Source organism: Heterodontus francisci, chromosome 47, assembly GCF_036365525.1.
Source record: "Heterodontus francisci isolate sHetFra1 chromosome 47, sHetFra1.hap1, whole genome shotgun sequence".
Classification (NCBI taxonomy): Eukaryota; Metazoa; Chordata; class Chondrichthyes; order Heterodontiformes; family Heterodontidae; genus Heterodontus; species Heterodontus francisci.
Window position 1 is genome coordinate 13,825,002 of NC_090417.1, and position 19,815 is coordinate 13,844,816.

Here is a 19,815-nt window from a genome sequence, read left to right on the forward strand (position 1 = left end):
ATTCTTATTGATTTTCATCCTAGTTTTCAAATCCCTCCATGGCCTCTCCCCTCCTGATCTCTGTCATCTCCTCCAGCCCCACAACCCTCCCAGGTATCGGAGCTCCTCCAATTCTGGCCTCTTGTGCATCCCTGATTTTAATGGCTCCACCCTTGGTGGCTGTGCCTCCAGCTGCCTGTGCCCTAAGCTCTGGAATTCCCTCCCTAAATGGACAGAGGGCATTCTGAAGGGGGAGGGTGAACAGCCAGAGGTTGTGGTACACATCGGTACCAATGACAGAGGCAGGAAGAGTGATGAGGTCCTGCAGGGGGAGTTTAGGGAGTTAGGTAGTAAGTTAAAAAACAGGACCTCTTGGGTTGTAATCTCTGGATTACTCCCTGTGCCACGTGCCAGTGAGGCTAGAAATAGGAAGATAGTGCAGCTAAACACGTGACTGAGCTGCTAGTGTAGAAGGGAGGGTTTCAGATATCTGGACCACTGGGCTCTCTTCAGGGACAGATGGGACCTGTACAAGAAGGACGGGTTGCATCTAAACTGGAAGGGCACTAATATCCTGGCTGCAAGGTTTGCTCACGTCACTCGGGAGGGTTTAAACTAGTGTGGCAGGGGGGTGGGAACCAGAGCAGTAGGACAGCTAGTGAAGTAAATGAGGAGGACATAGTAAATAAGGCCAGTAGGACTAAGAGGAAGAGCAGGCAGGGAGATGTTGCTGAGCACAGCGGGACTGGTGGTCTGAAGTGCATTTGTTTCAATGCGAGAAGTATAACAGGTAAGGCAGATGAACTGAGAGCTTGGATTAATATTTGGAAATATGATGTTGTTGCTATTACAGAGACTTGGTTGAGGGAAGGGCAGGATTGGCAGCTCAATGTTCCAGGCTTTAGAAGCTTCAGGCAGGATAGATGGGGATGTAAAAGGGGTGGGGGAGTTGCATTACTGGTTAAGGAGAATATCACAGCTGTACTGCGGGAGGACACCTCAGAGAGGTCATGCAGCGAGGCAATATGGGTGGAGCTCAGGATACGTAGGGTGCAGTCACGATGTTGGGGGTTCACTACAGGCCTCCCAACAGCCAGCGGGAGGTAGAGGAGCAAATATGTAGACAGATTTTGGAAAGATGTAAAGGTAACAGGGTTGTAGTGGTGGGTGATTTTAACTTCCCCAATATTGACTGGGACTCACTTAGTGCTCGGGGCTTGGATGGGGCAGAATTTGTGAGGAGCATCCAGGAGGGCTTCTTGAAACAGTATGTAGATAGTCCAACTAGGGATGGGGCCATTCTGGACCTGGAATTGGGGAATGAGCCTGGCCAGGTGGTCGAAGTTTCATTGGGGGAGCATTTTGGGAGCAGTGACCATAATTCCATAAGTTTTAAGGTACTTGTGGATAAGGATAAGAGTAGTCCTCGGGTGAAGGTGCTAAATTGGGGGAAGGCTAATATATTATATTAGGCAGGAACTGAAGAATTTAGATTGGGGGCGGCTGTTTGAGGGTAAATCAACATCTGACATGTGGGAGTCTTTCAAACGTCAGCTGATTAGAATCCAGGACCAGCATGTTCCTGTGAGGAAGAAAGACAAGTTTGGCAAGTTTCGTGAAGCTTGGATAACACGGGATATTGTGAGCCCAGTCAAAAAGAAAAAGGAAGCATTTGTAAGGGCTGGAAGGCTAGGAACAGATGAAGCACTTGAGGAATATAAAGACAGTAGGAAGGAACTTAAGCAAGGAGTTAGGAGGGCTAAAAGGGGTCATGAAAAGTCATTGGCAAACAGGATTAAGGAAAATCCCAAGGCTTTTTATACATATATAAAGAGCAAGAGGGTAACCAGGGAAAGGGTTGGCCCACTCAAGGACAGAGATGGGAATCTATGAATGGAGCCAGAGGAAATGGGTGAGGTGCTAAATGAGTACTTTGCATCAGTATTCACCAAGGAGAAGGACTTGGTGGATGATGAGCCGAGGGAAGGGAGTGCAGATAGTCTCAGTCATCTCATTATCAAAAAGGAGGAGGTGTTGGGTGTCTTGCAAAGCATTAAGGTAGATAAGTCCCCAGGGCCTGATGGGATCTACCCTAGAATACTGAGGGAGGCAAGGGAGGAAATTGCTGGGGCCTTGACAGAAATCTTTGCATCCTCATTGGCTACAGGTGAGGTCCCAGAGGACTGGAGAATAGCCAATGTTATTCCTTTGTTTAAGAAGGGTGGGAAGGATAATCCAGGAAATTATCGGCTGGTGAGCCTTACGTCAGTGGTAGGGAAACTATTAGAGAGGATTCTTCAGGACAGGATTTACTCCCATTTGGAAACAAACAAACTTATTAGCGAGAGACAGCATGGTTTTGTGAAGGGGAGGTCGTGTCTTACTAATTTGATTGAGTTTTTTGAGGAAGTGACGAAGATGATTGATGAGGGAAGGGCAGTCGATGTTGTCTATATGGACTTTAGTAAAGCCTTTGACAAGGTCCCGCATGGCAGACTGGTACAAAAGGTGAAGTCACACGGGATCAGAGGTGAGCTGACAAGATGGATACAGAACTGGCTCAGTCACAGAAGACAGAGGTTTTTCTGAATGGAGGGATGTGACTAGTGGTGTTCCGCAGGGATCAGTGCTGGGACCTTTGCTGTTTGTAGTATATATAAATGATTTGGAGGAAAATGTAGCTGGTCTGATTAGTAAGTTTGCGGACGACACAAAGGTTGGTGGAGGTGCGGATAATGATGAGGATTGTCAGAGGAGACAGCAGGATATAGATCGGTTGGAGACTTGGGCGGAGAAATGGCAGATGGAGTTTAATTCGGACAAATGTGAGGTAATGCATTTTGGAAGGTCTAATGCAGGTGGGAGGTATACAGTAAATGGCAGAACCCTTAGGAGTATTGACAGGCAGAGAGATCTGGGCGTACAGGTCCACAGGTCACTGAAAGTGGCAACGCAGGTGGATAAGGTAGTCAAGAAGGCATACGGCATGCTTGCCTTCATCGGTCGGGGCATAGAGTATAAAAATTGGCAAGTCATGTTGCAGCTGTACAGAACCTTAGTTAGGCCACACTTAGAATATTGCGTGCAATTCTGGTCGCCACACTAGCAGAAGGACGTGGAGGCTTTGGAGAGGGTACAGAGGAGGTTTACCAGGATGTTGCCTGGTCTGGAGGGCATTAGCTACGAGGAGAGGTTGGAAAAACTCGGATTGTTTTCACTGGAACGACGGAGGTGGAGGGGCAACATGATAGAGGTTTACAAAGTTATGAGCGACATGGACAGAGTGGATAGTCAGAAGCTTTTTCCCAGGGTGGAAGAGTCAGTTACTAGGGGACATAGGTTTAAGGTGAGAGGGGCAAAGTTTAGAGGGGATATGCGAGGCAAGTTCTTTACACAGAGGGTGGTGAGTGCCTGGAACTTGCTGCAGGGGAGGTGGTGGAAGCAGGTACGATAGCGACGTTTAAGAGACATCTTGACAAATACATGAATAGGATGGGAATAAAGGGATATGGGCCCTGGAAGTGCAGAAGGTGTTAGTTTCGGCAGGCATCAAGATCGGCGCAGGCTTGGAGGGCCGAATGGCCTATTCCTGTGCTGTACTGTTCTTTGTTCTTTGTTCTGAACCTCTCTGCCTCTCAAACTCTCTCTCTCCTCCCTTAAGACATTTATTCAAACCTATCTCTTTGACCGAGCTTTTGTTCATCTATCCGAAGATCTCCTTATATGGTTCCTTGTCAAATGTTGATGGAGAACTACTGTGAGGTGCCTTGGAATGTTTTACTCTGTGACACGTGCGATATCAATGCAAGTTGTTGTGGACTCATTGAGATTGATTCTCTGAGAAGGAAAGAAAAATCTCATAACCTTTCCTTTCGATAGCGCCTTTCACCACCTTAGGATATTCCCCAAGCCCTTGACAGCCAATCAATTAAGTGTAATCATTGTTGCAATGTAGGAAACTTGGCCAGTTTGTGCACAGCAAGCTCCCACAAACAGCAATGTGAGAATGAGCGGATCATCTGCTGGCTGAGAGATAAATATTAACCAGCATGTGTGGACAATTGCCCTGCTTGCCTTCAGTGTCGGGGGCTCATTTCCATCCAGCTGAAAGTGCGGACAGGGCCTCGGTTGAAATATCTTCTCTGGAAGTTGGCAGTGCGTCTCTTGCTCGGGACTGCACTGGCAATGCCAGCCTACATTAGGTGTTCATTTCTCTGGAGTGTCAATTCCAAGCCTGCATCGTAAAAAAAACAAAAAGGGACTGAAACCAGTGCATATTGTCAATCAGAAATGAGTTCCAGGGCAGAGGTCTTGAAGGTCAGAATACGGTCGGCATAGAGTTCACACTTCTGCTTGAGATCAGAACCAGGGGTCATAAATAGAAGACAATAAATCAAATGGGGAATCCAGGAGAAACCGCTGCACCCAGACAGTGGTGAGAATTTGGAACTTGCTCCCACAGGGAGTGGTTGAGCTGAATCTTCTGGATGCATTTCAGGGCAAGACGGATAAACACACATGAGGGAGAAAGGAATATGTTCAAAGGGTGAGATGAAGTCGGCTGGCAAGAGGCACATTCGGAGTATTAAAAAAAAAACTAGCACGGGCCAGAAGGGGCCGAATGGCTGTAAACACGAGGGAATACAATGTAACCGAAGGGGAGCGAGGTTTCAACATTGTAACAGCAAAGGATCCGCTACACAGCAAGCAGAGGTGAATGACTCCAGAGGGCGCTTGTTTCCAAAAAAAAAGGCTGGATGCTATTGGTGGGATGTGATGTCGGTTACAGTTATGGAGATGAGTGACGAATAGAGGAGTGAATAATTCCTTCCGGTTTGGTGGGGAGAGCTTGCGCGCTCAGTGTGTGTGTTGATATAATTGAGTCCACTTTTACAGGAGCTGCGAGCAGGAAACTCAAAGGCAAGGAAGAGGCAGCAGAACTGCACTAGCTACAGGCCTTCGAGCAGGTAAGTAACACTCAATGTGCCAGGAGGGAGGAGAACCAGAGAGCAACAGGGATGTAGCAGTTCGATGTCTGGAATCCTGCAACTGATCAGGTCCATTTCAATCAGAGGTGACTGTCACTTGCCCGCCAGAGAGGGAACCCCCTTTCACCTTTTGTTTTGCTTCCTTTCCTTTCATTTCATTCAATGAAAGCCGCAGTGAGGCATTGTGATCTCTCGTTGCGGACAGCTTGGCCATGGAAGATTGCAGTGATTTTCAATGACACCAGCCCCCTGGCTGCGGGAACTGGAGTTTGTTCCCAGCCAGTTTGTGCAATTCAAAAGGGAGCTGGGAAAGTGATGGTGCAGGATGATGTGCTGCTCAAATGCTGGTTCAGATGCGGAGTGACAGTGTGTTAGAGAATGCAAAGAGGACAATGGAAGCAGAAGGCTGCCCCCCCCCCACCGACTTTCGCTCACTTCTTTGCTGTATTTCTGGTGATTGATCTCCGGAACTTGCTCCCTCTGTGCCAGCTCCGAGTGCTAACATTGCCTTTCCATCAGTCCGGGTATTGATAGATTGGGGTTTTATCATCCGGCATGGCGCCTTCTGCTTTCAATCAGCTTTGTGACTCCAGGCGCAGATCAGAAGGCACTGACTGAAACACACAGACCGGACTGGCACAGGGCAAGGCAAGAACTGGCACTGTCTTTGTCTCCTGACTCTTGGCATCTCCCAGAGAATTGCGTTCCTGGGCTGGGAGAGACAGGGACAGAGAGAGAGAGACACACGTGGATGGGGGAATCGCAGTTTATTTCCCCACTGATCCCAGATGGTGCAAAGCCCCTCCTGGCTGTCTTTTCAGCATCGCAACTGTTCCATAACCACATTATGAAATGATTACACAAGCAAGCTTATGTGACTCGTGGTCTGAGTCAGTATCTCTTTGCATGATGCAAGAAAGAACAGACCACATCATTTTCGAACTTGCTTCACAGAGTGCAGCAATTCGGAATGGTGAAATTACTGGTCCACGACAAGTTGAAGATTTGTTCTTTCAGATTTGCCTGGTGAAATAAGTGTGCATGTATTTTAGTCAGTGGGAGAGGAGCGGTCACATAGGATGTAGGTTCAGTGACCATTTTGCTCAATTTTCTAATGCGGCTGATGGTGGAGTTTTCAGAACCATCTGTCTGAGTTTGTTTCTCTTCATTTGCAGAGAAGGTCACACCAGAAGTTGCAGATCCATGATGGCTGTGTGTCTTTGAGCAGCATGTGAGTGCTGTGTGAGCGAGGGTGAAGCTGCACTTCTCCACCAAGTCAGCACTTTACATTGTCAGAGTGCACCCATGGGAATTGGCCAGAACACCACATCCAAGAGTACCATGGAGTCTGGCACTTCTTCTCCTGACAACGAGAAGCACTCGGCTGCTTTCTTCCCAGTCCCGGTAAGAGACAGCAACGTCCTGCATTACTGTAGTGCCTTGAACGTCATAACACGTCCCCAAGACCCTTCACAGGAGCCTTATCAGATAAAGGTTGGCACGGATGCACCTAAGGAGATATTAGGGCAGGTAGCCGAGGAGGAGGGAGGGAGGGAGAGAGAGAGCTCAAGAGGTTTCCAAATACTGCTCCAGGGCTCCACCCATGGTGGAGTGATTAAAATCAGGGATGTCCAAGAGACCATAATGGGAGGAGCACAGAGATGTTGGGAAATTGTCGGACTGGAAGAGGTTACAGAGATAGAGAGATGTTTGGAAAGACCTGAGAGGCGACCAATGTTGTTGGCTTCTTCCGTGCATGAAGGTGCTGGCTTGTTGTTTGGGCTAGTGTTGGAAGGATGTCCCCGTGTACAGGGGCAATCATAGTGGGCTTGAGAAAGTGGGATGTGCCATCTCCTTCCCCCATCCCACCCCCTCCCCTTCTCCATCATTAGCCCTTCTTCACATGTGGTCCCACACAGGATCATTCTGCTCAGCTGCACACCTGAGGCTAATATCCAGCAGGGATCGGAGGGGACAAGAGATTTCCCACTCCTATCCTGAGGAACAGCACTCAAATTGTGATCAGCGAACTCCCTTCTACCCAAGGAAGGGTTTCCGCTGGGTGCTCTGGTTTCCTCCCACAGCCAAAGACTTGCAGGTTGATAGGTAAATTGGCCATTGTATATTGCCCCTAGTGTAGGTAGTAGAATGGTGGGGATGTGGTCGGGAATATGGGATTAATGTTAGTATAAATGGGTGGTTGCTGGTCGGCACAGACTGGGTGGGCCGAAGGGCCTGTTTCAGTGCTGTATCTCCCTCTGACTCTATATAACCCTGACTCTCAATCTGTATTCATTTATTTTGGGTGCATTGTGCTATTTGTCCTTGTTTAGCATGTATCTCACGCACGGCCTGTCAATTAACCTGACCCTGAGGCTAAGGTTCGGCAGTAAATTTCATTTGAGATGAACTCCATCAGCTATTCTTCTCCATTGTTTCAAAATGAACCTTGGTTGCAGAAGGCATGAACTCCAGCTTTCTCCGTGACGCTTTATACATTGCTCACACTCCGGGCTGCTGTTCAAACACTGCATTGTATTGGAGATCTGAAATGATTTCTCAGACCGTGCCCTAAAATCAGCAAGCCTCCAAGTCCCGGCCCTCAACCAGCTCATTTGGTACCAACTCAGCTTTGGTTCTGGGTCTTGTCTGGCTGTGTGGCTGAATCCCACCCTCAGTCTGTTTTCTTTTCCACTCAACCAACAGTGAGGATCTCATGGGGCCATTTTTTTGAAAGCTATCAACTTAAGTCCCATGCCCCGTTTTTTTTTCTCCCTGTAACCCTACAAACTCGTCCTCTTCAAGTGCATGTCCAGTGCTTTTTGAAAGCTCCTCTCCAATCTGCTTGCACCAGCCTTTCAGGTCATGTGTTCCAGATCAATACAGCCCTCTTGTGTAACAACTCTCTCTTTGTTGCCCTTTGAGTGTCTTTGGCAACTATTTTAAATCAATGACTTCTGGTTATGGACTGACTTGCCAGACGATGTAGGTTCTCCTTCCTTGTTCTCTCAAAACCCCTCATAATTTTCAATTCATGGCCCTGGCTTTTTAAATGAGCTGTTATTTGAGCCCAGTTTCTTGCATTGAAACTTTGAGTTTTGTAGATATGGTGTTTTTGCCTTTTGTTGAATTTTGGTACTGCCATATTTTAACAGTGAGAGCTGTGGCTAACTCCCTTGTGTTGCCAGCAAGTCTGGCTCCGAACTTGATTTCTTTTTCTTCTCTTTCACATCCCATGACTCTTCACTTGAAACTGCTGATTGATAATCGTCCCCTTTTACATCACAGAAGGAGCCACATCTGGGCTCTTGAGTGCTGGTCGACTGTGGGAAGCATCGTTTTTAGTCCAGGTCAGCACCATTCCTCTCTGAATAGCCCTTGCACTAACTAGGACCCTGACTAACTGCAGTTCGGGTATCAAAATCTAAGTCCTTCCCAGCGTGTGAGGCTCAGGACCACACTGTTCGAGCACTGAGCACTTGAGTTTTTACTTATCATGAATTGCTGCATGAATCTTCTCCTTGACATTCGCATGAACTGTGGGTCGTAATGTTCTGATTCATTGTTGAAATGGGACAGAACAAGAATTCACAGCTGCCTTTTTAAATTTAAGTGGACAGTTACACGTCACTTGATAAAGTCACACCGAGTTTCTCATCATGTTGTTCACTGGCCTCACATTGACATTTTTGCTCATGGTTATGTATCTTTAGCCATGCAAGGACCAAGAGGTTCCATTTGAATATTCTGCCATCAAACTGATTGATTCCCTGTGTGCTGGTCGTGTCTTGTTGCCCACCTCCTGGGAGAGGCAAAAAATTCCAGTTGTGCTGTCAACCCAGCAATCCTGGGGGAACAGCTGTTCACACCTGCATTTGAGAAGGTGAATGTGTGCAAGATACTGTCTCACGAAGGGTTCAGTGCCTGAACTACACAGGGAATAATGAGAATATACTGCCGTCCCATCATGACCCCACCACTTACATGAGATAAGGAAAGTGGAGGGATTACCATGAACACTGGTTGGAAAGATGTAACTGGTGGGGTGCCACAGGGTTCGGTCCTCAGGCCCCAGATATTGACAATCTGTGTTCATGACTTGGATGCAGGGATAGAAGGCACTATAGCCAAATTTGCACTTGACACTAAAATAGGTGGGAAAGGAAGTTGCAATAAAGAAATAAGAAATTTACAAATGGATATGGACAGGTTCGGTGAATGGGCCAAAATTTGGCAGATGGAGTTTAACGTGGATAAGTGTGAGGTTATCCATTTTGGTTGGAAGAATAGAAAGGCAAATTATTATCTAAATGGAGAGAAACTTCAGAGTGCTTTGGTGCAGAGGGATCTGGGTGTCCTCGTGCATGAATTGCTGAAAACTAGTATGCAGGTACAGTAGGTAATAAGGAAGGCAAATGGAATTTTGGCATTTTGGAAAATGTTGCTGCAACTGTACAAGGCATTGGTGAGACTGCACCTGGAGTATTGTGTACAGTTTTGGTCCCCTTACTTGAGGAGGGATGTAGTTGCATTGGAGGCAGTTCAGAGGAGGTTCACTGGATTGATTCCAGAGATGAGGGGTTTGTCTTTATAAAGAGAGAGTGAGCAGTTTAGGCCTTTACTCATGAGAGTTTAGAAGAATGAGAGGAGATCTAATTGAGGTGTATAAGATGATTAAGGGGATTGACAAAGTAGATGTAGAGAGGATGTTTCCTCTTGTGGGGCAATCTAGAATGAGAGGTCATAGTTTTAGGATAATGGGTAGCAGATTTAAAACAGAGATGAGGAGAATTTACTTCTCTCAAAGGGTCGTGAGTCTGTGGAATTCACTACCCCAGAGTGCGGTGGATGCTGGGACATTGAGTAAATTTAAGGAGGAGATAGACTGATCTTTAATTCGTAATGGGTTGAAGGGTTATGGAGAATGGGCAGGAAAGTGGAGTTGAGGTCGAAATGATATCAGCCATGATCGTATTGAATGGTGGAGCAGGCTCGAGGGGCTGAATTGCCTACTGCTGCTCCTAGTTCTTATGTTCTTAACACACATTCCCGCACACCAATTGCTCCGTGTGATATGTCCTGATCCTTTTGCTGTCACGAGGGTTCCAGCAAGTCATTTTGTAGAGGTCATCCCATTGAACCTATGAATCCAGTTTCTCCAGGTATCTGCTGCCCTGTCCCCACATCTTGTGAGTCCCAGAGGTGGAAAGACAATGGGAGGTGAGTGTGCCCTTAGTTAAGTGGCATGCTGGTGACGGGGGGTGTGCTGGCACCCCATCACGTGCAACCAACTCCTCATTGCCTTGCCAATTCTCTTTGCCCCTCCCCCCCCCCCCCCCCCGGCTCCTGTCAAGAACATGTCCAACTTAACAACATTTGAGATGCAGCGTGTGGGCTCCCAGTGGGGCGTGGACTTTTCTGCATCAAACCCTCAACCAACATCATACAGGTGATCTGATCATTCTGGCACGGCTGTGTGTGAGAGCTTGTTGTGTGCAAATTAGCTGCTGTCTTTCTGATGTAACAACAGTGACGACACTTCAAAAGGATTTCATTGGCTGTAAAGTGCTGAGCCTGTGAAAGCTGCTTTCGAAATGCTAGTTGTTTTTGTGCTTTCTTTTCAATGCAGTGATAGAAGTGTGACATGGTTGACTTGATCCATTTAAACTGGGAGAAGCAGCCATTAGTGTATGTAGTTCAGTGATGGGGGCTTGTTCCAGCCTTGGATGAGGTTTGGTGCCGGGATTTTTGAACGATATAACCAGTGTTGAAGAACTGGAGACTGTATCACCTGCTGGTGGGAAGACTGTGAGGTGATAAATTCCGAGAATCTTTGAGAAGACGTACATGAGTGCAGCATGGTGATGGGCAGGTGGAAGTAAAGCAGGGTGATGATGCTCTGCCTTTGTGCTTCAGTGACTGGAGGGATCTGATCGTAGAAAGCAGAGGGATAACGCACGGACATAGATTATAAAAGCAGAGGGATGATGCAGGGACCTAGAATAGAAGGATATAAAAGAGGGGTCAGTTTTCTTTTCGCCAGCTGAGATGTTCCTGGAGTGAGAGGTTTGTCTTTTCAGAATTTGAGTCGAATGGGCCTATATTCTCTGGAGTTTGGAAGAATGAGAGGTGATCTGATTGAAAGGCATGAAATTCTTCGAGGCTTTGACAGGATAGATACTGAGAGGCTTCTCCCACCCTGGCTGCAGAGTCTGCAAGACAGGAGCGAGGAGGGGAGGGTAGCGGGGGGGGGGGGGGGGGGGGTGGGACTGGTGTAGCCTCAGGATTTAGAACTGAGGTGAGGAGAAATGTTTTCACTCAGAGCGTGTTGAATCTTTGGAATTCTCGACGCCAGGGAACCGTGGGTGCTCAGTTATTGAGAAGGTGCAAGGCTGAGATCATTGGATTTTTGAACATGAAGGAATATAGCGTGAAAGTGGAGTCTAGGTAGAAGATTAGACATGAATGGAGAATCGTCATGCGGATTACTTCATCATGCATCCATTCCACATGTTGATCAGTCTTTTCATAAAGGAAGACAACTCAATAATAGTCCAAAAGTAATCTTGATCCGAACAAACTTGTGTCCCCTTGTCCTATCCCCACTACGTAATAGAATATTCTGGAATGACTGAGCAATCTTTTGGTACCTCTGAGATTCTCTCTCTAATGATGCCTTTCCATGCTGAATAGCAGAGCTGGAGATTTGGAGAAGACAGTACCTGAATGGTTCGTGTTCAGCTCATTAATACCTGTGCTTTTCCAGACATGATTTTTTTCCAGCTTCCTCTGTTGCCTGTTCTGTTTTGGATTTATTTTTTTGAAAAAACTGTTATTCCAGTCTGGTCTCTTGCACACTCCCACTTTCCATCGCTCCACCATACCGTGCCTTCGAGAGTCTCGGCCCTAAACTCCGGAATTCCCTCTCTAAACCTCTCCACCTCTCTATTCTCCTTTAAGATACTCCTGGCAACCCACCTCTTTGACTGAGGTTTTGGTCACCTGTCCTAATATCTCCTTATGTACCTCGCTGTCATACTTTGTCCCGGAATCGTTCCTGTGGAACTCCTTGGGATGGTTAATGTGAAGGGGGCTACACAAATGCAAGATTTTGTGATGGGTTGTGTGGCCTTTGTTTCACCTCTTCAGAGGGCGATAGCTGAAAAAGGAGAAAATAGAGCAAACAGGGTTTCCCCTTCCGATGGTGAATGTCCACGAGACAACATGGGAGGTGGGGTAGGGTCGTTGAGGGGCTCAGTGTGCCACTGCACTTAATTAGCATCAATACGCAACAGGAAAAATCCCACTTGAGTCTCTGTGCTTTCATGTTTTGTCATGATGTCAGGACAGTACTCTGAGGATCAATCTCCTGAAATTACTGCTCGGTTTACATAGCTGTGTGTACTTGTACTTGACTGTAGTGCCATACAGTGTAAACGCTTCTCCACATAGTGTTTAGAACTGGACTGAACCTGGAACGATATCATACTGTTGGCTCATTTCACGTTGTCTGAATTTTTATTCTGAATAATCCGTGGCAATCCTGGATTCTGGAGCTTACCGTTAGTGCCTTCGGGGGATTTGTTTCCGCAGAAAGGAGAGCTGGCACTGCAGCAGTATGAAGGGTAGAGAGCAGCAAGTGGTATATTCCAACAGCGACCTTCAGTGCATTTCCAAAGAGTCCTGCAGTTTCTCATCCGGGTTTTCACGCATCACAAATAGGCTGCAATCTGAAGGTATTTTGTGTCTATCTGGATGCAGCAAATGGGTATTAAAGATCCCAGGTCAAGGATTTAAAGGGCAGGCTGATTTTCCTCAAATCCATGTCGTACGGAGCACTTTCACCTCATCTTTCTGTCTCCCAAATAGCTGCTGAGTTTGTCCGTCAAAGTAACTCATGGTGAACTCCTTTGTGATGCTCCTGACCGTCATGGCAACTGCAAGTTCTCTCCTTTGTTCTTTTCGCTCCACCATTGGCGGCTGTGTCTTCGGCTGCTGAGGCCCAGAGCCCTGGAAGTCCCTCAAATCCCTCCGCCTTTCTACCTCTTTCCCCTCCTTTAACGTGATAGTTCAAACCTACCTCTTTGGCCACCATTCCCAATGTCTCCTTCTGTGGCTTTGTGTGTCAAATTTTGTCTGATGATGCTCCCATCAGGCACTTGGGGGACACACTGCTACCTTAACGGCGCTATATAGATGCAAGTTGTTTGGGTGGAGTCAATGAGGAGAAACTGGTTCCGGTGGCAGAAGGGTCAGGAAAAAGAGGGCATCGATTGAAGGCAATTGGCGAAAGAACCAGAGGCGACATTTTGTACGCTGAGAGGTGTCGTGATCTGGAACGCGCTGCCTGAAAGGGTAGTGGAAGTAACTTTCAAAAGGGAATTGGAGAAATACTGGAAGTGGGGGGAGAAGATTTGCAGGGCTATGGGGAAAGAGCAGGACAGTAGGACTTGTTGGTTAACTCTACCAAAGAGCTGGCACAAACACAATCGGCTGATTAGTCTCCTTGTGTGTTGCATCATATTTATGTACTGTGACCCCTCACGGGTATGGTCTGCGGAGCTGCCTCGCTGCTTGTAAAGCCAGGTCACTGTAGCAGTGGGACTCCGTGCCTTTGGGACAGCGGGAAGGTAAGGACTGGCATTCTAGAGACTGATAGGCAGCAGGTACGTGTGTTACGACCGGGTGAGAAAGGGGTCTAGGGGTCTGTTGCTATCTTCACCTGGTCTTACTATAACAGGGTTTTATTTTTAAACACACTGTTTTGAGCTCCCCCCTTTTTTGTGAATCCTTGTTCACAGCTTTCCAATTAATAGGCAAAGAAATCAACACACCAGGTTTTCTCAGGTTTAAAGGAAAAAAGTGAAGTTTAATAAAACTTAAACTCTAATACAGTTCACGCCAAGGATATATGACGCACCCACGCTCACATGCACACACGATATACACATGCAGATGGGGACAGAAAAGAGAAGAGGAAAATATAGTAGAGAGGGGTTTGAGGCAATATCAGATGAGTTTCTTGTTTACTGTGCTTCGAGCTCACTTGATTGTAGCTAGTCTTGCTGTTCGTCAGGGCCCAGTGTTCTTCTGACACCTTGTTCACGGAGGAGACTTTTCTCTCTTTGAGGTTCACGTGGTTTCACAAGATTCAGTTCCGTGGGAAAGAGATGGAGGCAGGCAGGGCAGGAGAGGTTCTGCTTCAGTTCCAGGAGCACACGGCTTTCTGATTTCAAACACTCTGTTGGAAGTTCAAATTCCAGCAGCCAGCCAGCCAGTCATGTGACTAAAACTGGTCTGACCACTACTTCTGTGTTTGTGGATTCTGCGATCTTCGCAGTCAACCTGGAATGTGAGCTCCCCCACCTTCAACGGCTGGTAATCAAAAGTCCATTGTTGGTTCAGTGGGTCAGGGCATGGTCCTTTGTCCCTTGTTCCAACACTGTCTGGTACTATGCAAATGTCTTTCCAGTCAGGGGCTTGCAATTTTAAGTTTTAATGTTCATGTGGCGAAATAATGTGTGCCTCAGTCTTGGCAGGTCGGTGGGGGTGGGGGGGGGGGCGCGGGTTTGCCTGACACATGGCACCAACCCTGTCCATCCTGCTGCAGAATTGATATTCCAACACTGTGCAGATGGCAAGTCTCTGAAGTGTTTGTACCATACTATTTTGGTTCTGCTTCACTCGTGAGTGCCAGTGTGAACAGATGTCATGGGACTCAGAGTGTGTATCTGGAGCAGTGTAAGATTGCAATTTAAATGGAGTCTCTTTGACTCTTTGCTTTAATATGCACAAGCTGTAACTTTGAGCTTTTTCAGGTGATACGCTAAACCGAGATTCTGTTTTCATTGGCTGTGCGGCACTTTGGGAGATTCTGAGCTTGTGAAAAGAGAGTAGAGATAGAAGTTTGACTTTCTGCCGTACAACATGCTGTTGCCCTCCCACAACGTTACAGCTGCCAAGAGCCAGCTCTTGCTGCACAGAGCTCTTGGCGTTTGTCACCTGTATTTCTGGTGCTGCTCGTAATTGTCGCAACCACTTATTGCCCATGGGGTGACTAACTTCCGTCTCAGTGTACTGTAAGATCGTCGTTTGATGAAGAAGCCCTGACTGATTGATAGCAGTGAAAACTGGAACTGGCTTTTGTTCTGACATCTTCTCCCGAAAATAAAACCTTTCGTAGAGCCCCATCCCTTTTTGAAGCAGTACGCGCTGAGACGCTGCTGGTTGTCATCGATGTTGTCGTGGTGACTCAGCTTAAGTATCAAGGTACAGGAGACAAGTCCCACCTTGCTGTAGGGAGACATTCAGTCAGTTTAATGCCATTGTTTAGCATTCATTTGTCGCCAGAAAGAATTCCATTTGGCTCTCAGAAAGATAAGATTTGCCTTCAGGGTGTCCCAAACCGCTTTACTGACAATTAAAATACTTTGGAAAAAGAGTCACTGTTGTAATCCGGGAAATGGGGCCATTTGTGCACAGCAAGCTCCCACAGACAGTCATGTGATGATGACCACCTTGTTTTTCTTTTCGTGATGATCCCCACCCCCACATCTCTGCCCTTCTTTGAAGTAGTGCCATCTGGCAGAGAGCTGCTTTTCCAGCTCACCACCAACATTTTAGCATTCCTTCAGTACTGCACTGGAGCATCAATCTGGAGTCTCTGGAGTGGGACTTCTGACTGCCTAACATTAGAGGTCAATGATGGTCTGGATTCGAACCCAGACTAGGGAGAAGGAGTTCAGCTTAATGGGCCATATCCAACAGTTGGCATTGAGCTGTTTAATTCCTTCAAGGAGGCAGTGGTTTACTGACAAATCAATAGTGGATGCTCAATAAGAGAGAGTCTTAACCACCACCCCTTGATTGTCAACGGTATTACCGTCGCTGATTCCTGGGGGTTACCATTGATCAGAAAAACAAAAAATACCGTGGCTCCAAGAGCAGGTCGGAGGCTAGGAATCCTGCGGCGAGTAACTCGCCTCCTGACTCCCCAAAGCCTGTCCACCATCTACAAGGCACAAGTCAAGAGTGTGATGGAATACTCTCCACTTGCCTGGATGGGTGCAGCTCCAACAACACTCAAGAAGCTCGACACCATCCAGGACAAAGCAGCCCGCTTGATTGGCACCCCATCCACAAACATTCACTCCCTCCACCACCGACGCACAGTGGCAGCAGTGTGTACCATCTACAAGATGCACTGCAGCAATGCACCAAGGCTCCTTCGACAGCACCTTCCAAACCCGCGACCTCTACCAACTAGAAGGACAAAGGCAGCAGATGCGTGGGAACATCACCACCTGCAAGTTCCCCACCAAACCACACACCATCCTGACTTAGAACTATATCGCCACTGTCACTGGGTCAAAATCCTGGAACTCCCTACCTAATACCACAGTTGTTGTACCTACCCCACATGGACAGCAGCGGTTCAAGAAGGCAACTCACCACCGCCTTCTCAAGGGCAATTAGGGATGGACAGTAAATGCTGGCCGAGCCAGCGACGCCCACATCCCCCAAACGAATAAAGAAGAAAAAACTGGAACTGTGATCTGGATTTCACCCTTCCTGTGTGGCATTTTTCCAGATGGAATCACAGATCACATGATGTTATTAGGATGTGTTTAATTTTAGTTTTGTATGATAAGCTTGGCGTTCACATTTCCTTATTCATGAACAGGATGTCCGAATGAATGAAATGGAATTCTAACGCATAAAACCCCTTGACTTCGAACAGTTCACATTCAACATTTACAACCGTGGACATATCACATCTTATTCATTTCGTAGATTGCTATATATATATCCACATGGGGGAAGCCTTGACACAGAGAGATAGAGGGAGAGAGACCTGAAAAACCTCTCTCATGATATCCTGTGTAAACTGCAGGATTAGTCAGTTGTTCGAAGCTCGGTGTTGTCTCCTGACCAGTTCTGCAGCCCATTCACTGTTGTGCTCCCTTCAGTACGAAATCACTGATCTCTCTACTCAACCTGCTCTGTGCATTTCAGCCTAATCCCTTTCCAGTTCTCCCTCATTGCGTCTGTTCTTGTTGAAGTCGCTGATTGACGCTCAAGGTGTATCCCATACATTGCAGAAGACTGACTGGGCTTGAGGGTTGTTCATTCTGTGTGAGTGTCAGCAGGCTCTTTGATCAGACGGAGCAATCTCCTTTTTGTCTTGTGCACACTTGTCAAACAGAGAAAGCAAGTACCTTTAATTACTTCTCTTGTGTCTTTCCCAGAGCGCTTCCCAGCCAGTGAAGTTGGGTGTTTGTTGAGATACAGGAAATGCTACATTTCAGAGCCACAGGTTTGTCGTCAGGATGAGGAATCTTGCTCATTGGCAGTCAGAGTAGCATGCCAATATAAAACCCAGTGTCGAAACAATGAATATTAGGGGCAACCTGGATGCCAGCGGTGGCCCCACCAGTGGGTTTGTCGCAGTTAGCTGTGGTAAAAGAATGTGAACCATTACTTGGAAGCTCTCAGTTCAAGAGGCACAGCCACTTTTTCTCAAAGGCATTTGACTTGAGAGAGCTTCACCTTGGGAGACATGAGTTTCCTTGTTGTGCGCAGCTCCTTGTGTGGACTGTTGGGTGAATATTTCAAGGGGAGAAAATAGCAGGGCTATGAGAAAAGAGCAGTGGCGTGGGACTCATTGGATAACTCCTTCAAAGAGCCAGCACAGCCATGACGGGCTGAACAGTCTCCTCCTGTGCTGTAAGATCATCTGTGCTGCGCTCCCCATTGCTATGAAAACCTGCTAATTATTGAACAATACCACAGGAAGTGCTGGAAGCAACTAGCTTCAAAAGCAAATGAGATGAGTGCAGGAGAGGAAAGGGAGCTGAAGGTTATGCTGCAAGGTCAAAATGAAGTGGATACCATGGGAGGGAGCCAATGTGGAGTACAGACTAGTTGGGCCTGTTTCTGTGCTGTATACACCATTTCATTCGATCTAATACTCCCCTCCTTTGCCCCATATCCCTTCATTCTATCGAGAGAGAGAGAGATATAACACTGAAACAGGCCCTTCAGCCCACTGAGTCTATGCTGACCAACAACCACCTATTTATACTAATCCTACATTAATCCCATATTCCCTACCACCTACCCACACTAGGGGCAATATACAATGGCCAATTTACCTATCAACCTGCAAGTCTTTGGCTGTGGGAGGAAACCGGAGCACCCGATGGAAACCCACGCAGTCACAGGCAGTACCCAGAACTGAACCTGGGTCGCTGGAGCTGTGAGGCTGCGGTGCTGACCACTGCACCACCCTGGCTTAGCAAATAGTAAACAATAAGATTGCAATGGACAGCAATTGGAACTTGGACTGCTAGAGGTTAGGACCCAGCAGGAAAGACGAAATGGTTGCACTGTGAGTCGATGTATAAGTTGGGACCCTGGCCGTCACCGTTTAAGTGGTGCCTGCAGTCTGTCAGCTTTTTTTTGTATTGCATTCTATTCATCACTATTTTTATTGTATACTTTTGCTGTTTGCTGTTCACTTAAAAATACTGAGTTTCGCAACAAGCTCCTTTTTCTCTTTGGAGGCTGATTGACGTGGAGGTTTTGGCAGTTCAAAAGAATGTTGTCGAAATTGAGGCAGACTGGTTGATGGGTTGTTGATTGCGACAAAGAGGGGGCCAACTCGAGGCATTGGAGGGTCAATAGTGATGGGAGAGGGTGACTGAGGAGTTGACAGAATAAAAGAGGGTCTGCAGGAGGAGAAGCAGGAAGGCCAGTCGCCATTGATACAAATGGGTCGTGGGACAAGGAGATACTTTCCGCAGAGACAGAGAGAGCTTGAGGGATGGGATGAAAGGGCAGTCGGTGAGTAATCCATTGGGGAACAGCACCGAGAACAGTTCACTCCAAAAATTCCAGGTTGACTCCCACTGAAATCAGGTGAACCCAACATTGTGGAAACGTTGAATCAGAAATGGAACCTGGGAATTTGAGCCATCCTATCACATTCAGTTCATTTGTATCTAAACTTGGGTATCTTGTGTGAGCAACTATTGATTGACAACAAATCGGAACATTGAATTCAGCAGTGTTTGTATGCGTTCCCACGAAGGCAAAACTTTGGACATCTCTGATCTTTCTTTCTGGTCTCCTTTTCCTGCTGCCTAAGATTGCAGTGTTGCCTTTGTTCCTCAGCTTTTCCTCCCTTCCAGTTCACATGATATTTGTACTCCTGGAGATTCTGAGGAAACATCAACCTGCATTTACAGAGAGAGGACTTCTACCACATGGACTACAGGGATTCGAGAGGACTGTGCAGCTCACCGCCACCTTCTCAACAATAACTGGGGTTGGGCAAGAAATGTTGGCCTTGCCAGCGATGCTCATGTATCCTGAGTGAATTAAAAAAAAAAATTGGAACAACATTGCACATTGCTGAGGTTAAGGTCTTGATTAGTGTGAGAATGTGGGTCAGATAATCAGTTGGCAGGTTTTGCAACACCACCCACCCATACTGGCTGCTCATAGGACGTCTAGCTGTTAGTGGGAGCTTGCTCTGCACTAATTGGCCTCCACAATTCCTCCAATACTTTGAAAGTGCTTCATTGTCTGTCAAATACTTTGGGACTTCCTGAGGTTGTGAAAGGCTCTGTCGAAATGCCAGTTTTTTTTTCAGGAATGCTGGAAAGGGTTATCCCTGATTGAAGATTCCCGTCTTTGTTTAGTGGCGGAGTTTCTGCGGGGGTTTTCCTGATCGCAGTTTTCCAGGGTTTCTGTGGGTCTTCCGCTGCACTTGGGGTGGGCAGTCAGGAGAACCCCTGGGGAAATGAAGAGTGTCCGTGTTCACGCTGGCTCTGAGATGGTGCTG

At 47.1% G+C, this 19,815-nt stretch overlaps 1 protein-coding gene across 3 annotated transcripts in view; it reads left to right on the top strand.

The window, feature by feature from the left end:
* Positions 1-4,795: 4,795 nt before the first annotated feature.
* The window catches only part of LOC137357055 (solute carrier family 23 member 2-like), a 64,928-nt gene continuing 49,908 nt past the window's right edge, over positions 4,796-19,815 (top strand). For 2 of the 3 annotated variants that reach the window (XM_068023028.1, XM_068023029.1), the window contains exons 1-2: positions 4,796-4,946; positions 6,143-6,371. In XM_068023028.1, the coding sequence (XP_067879129.1) occupies positions 6,273-6,371 (99 nt within the window). In that variant the 5' untranslated portion in view covers positions 4,796-4,946; positions 6,143-6,272. The remainder of the gene's footprint in view (positions 4,947-6,142; positions 6,372-19,815) is intronic. The other variant, XM_068023030.1, reaches the window with a different exon arrangement.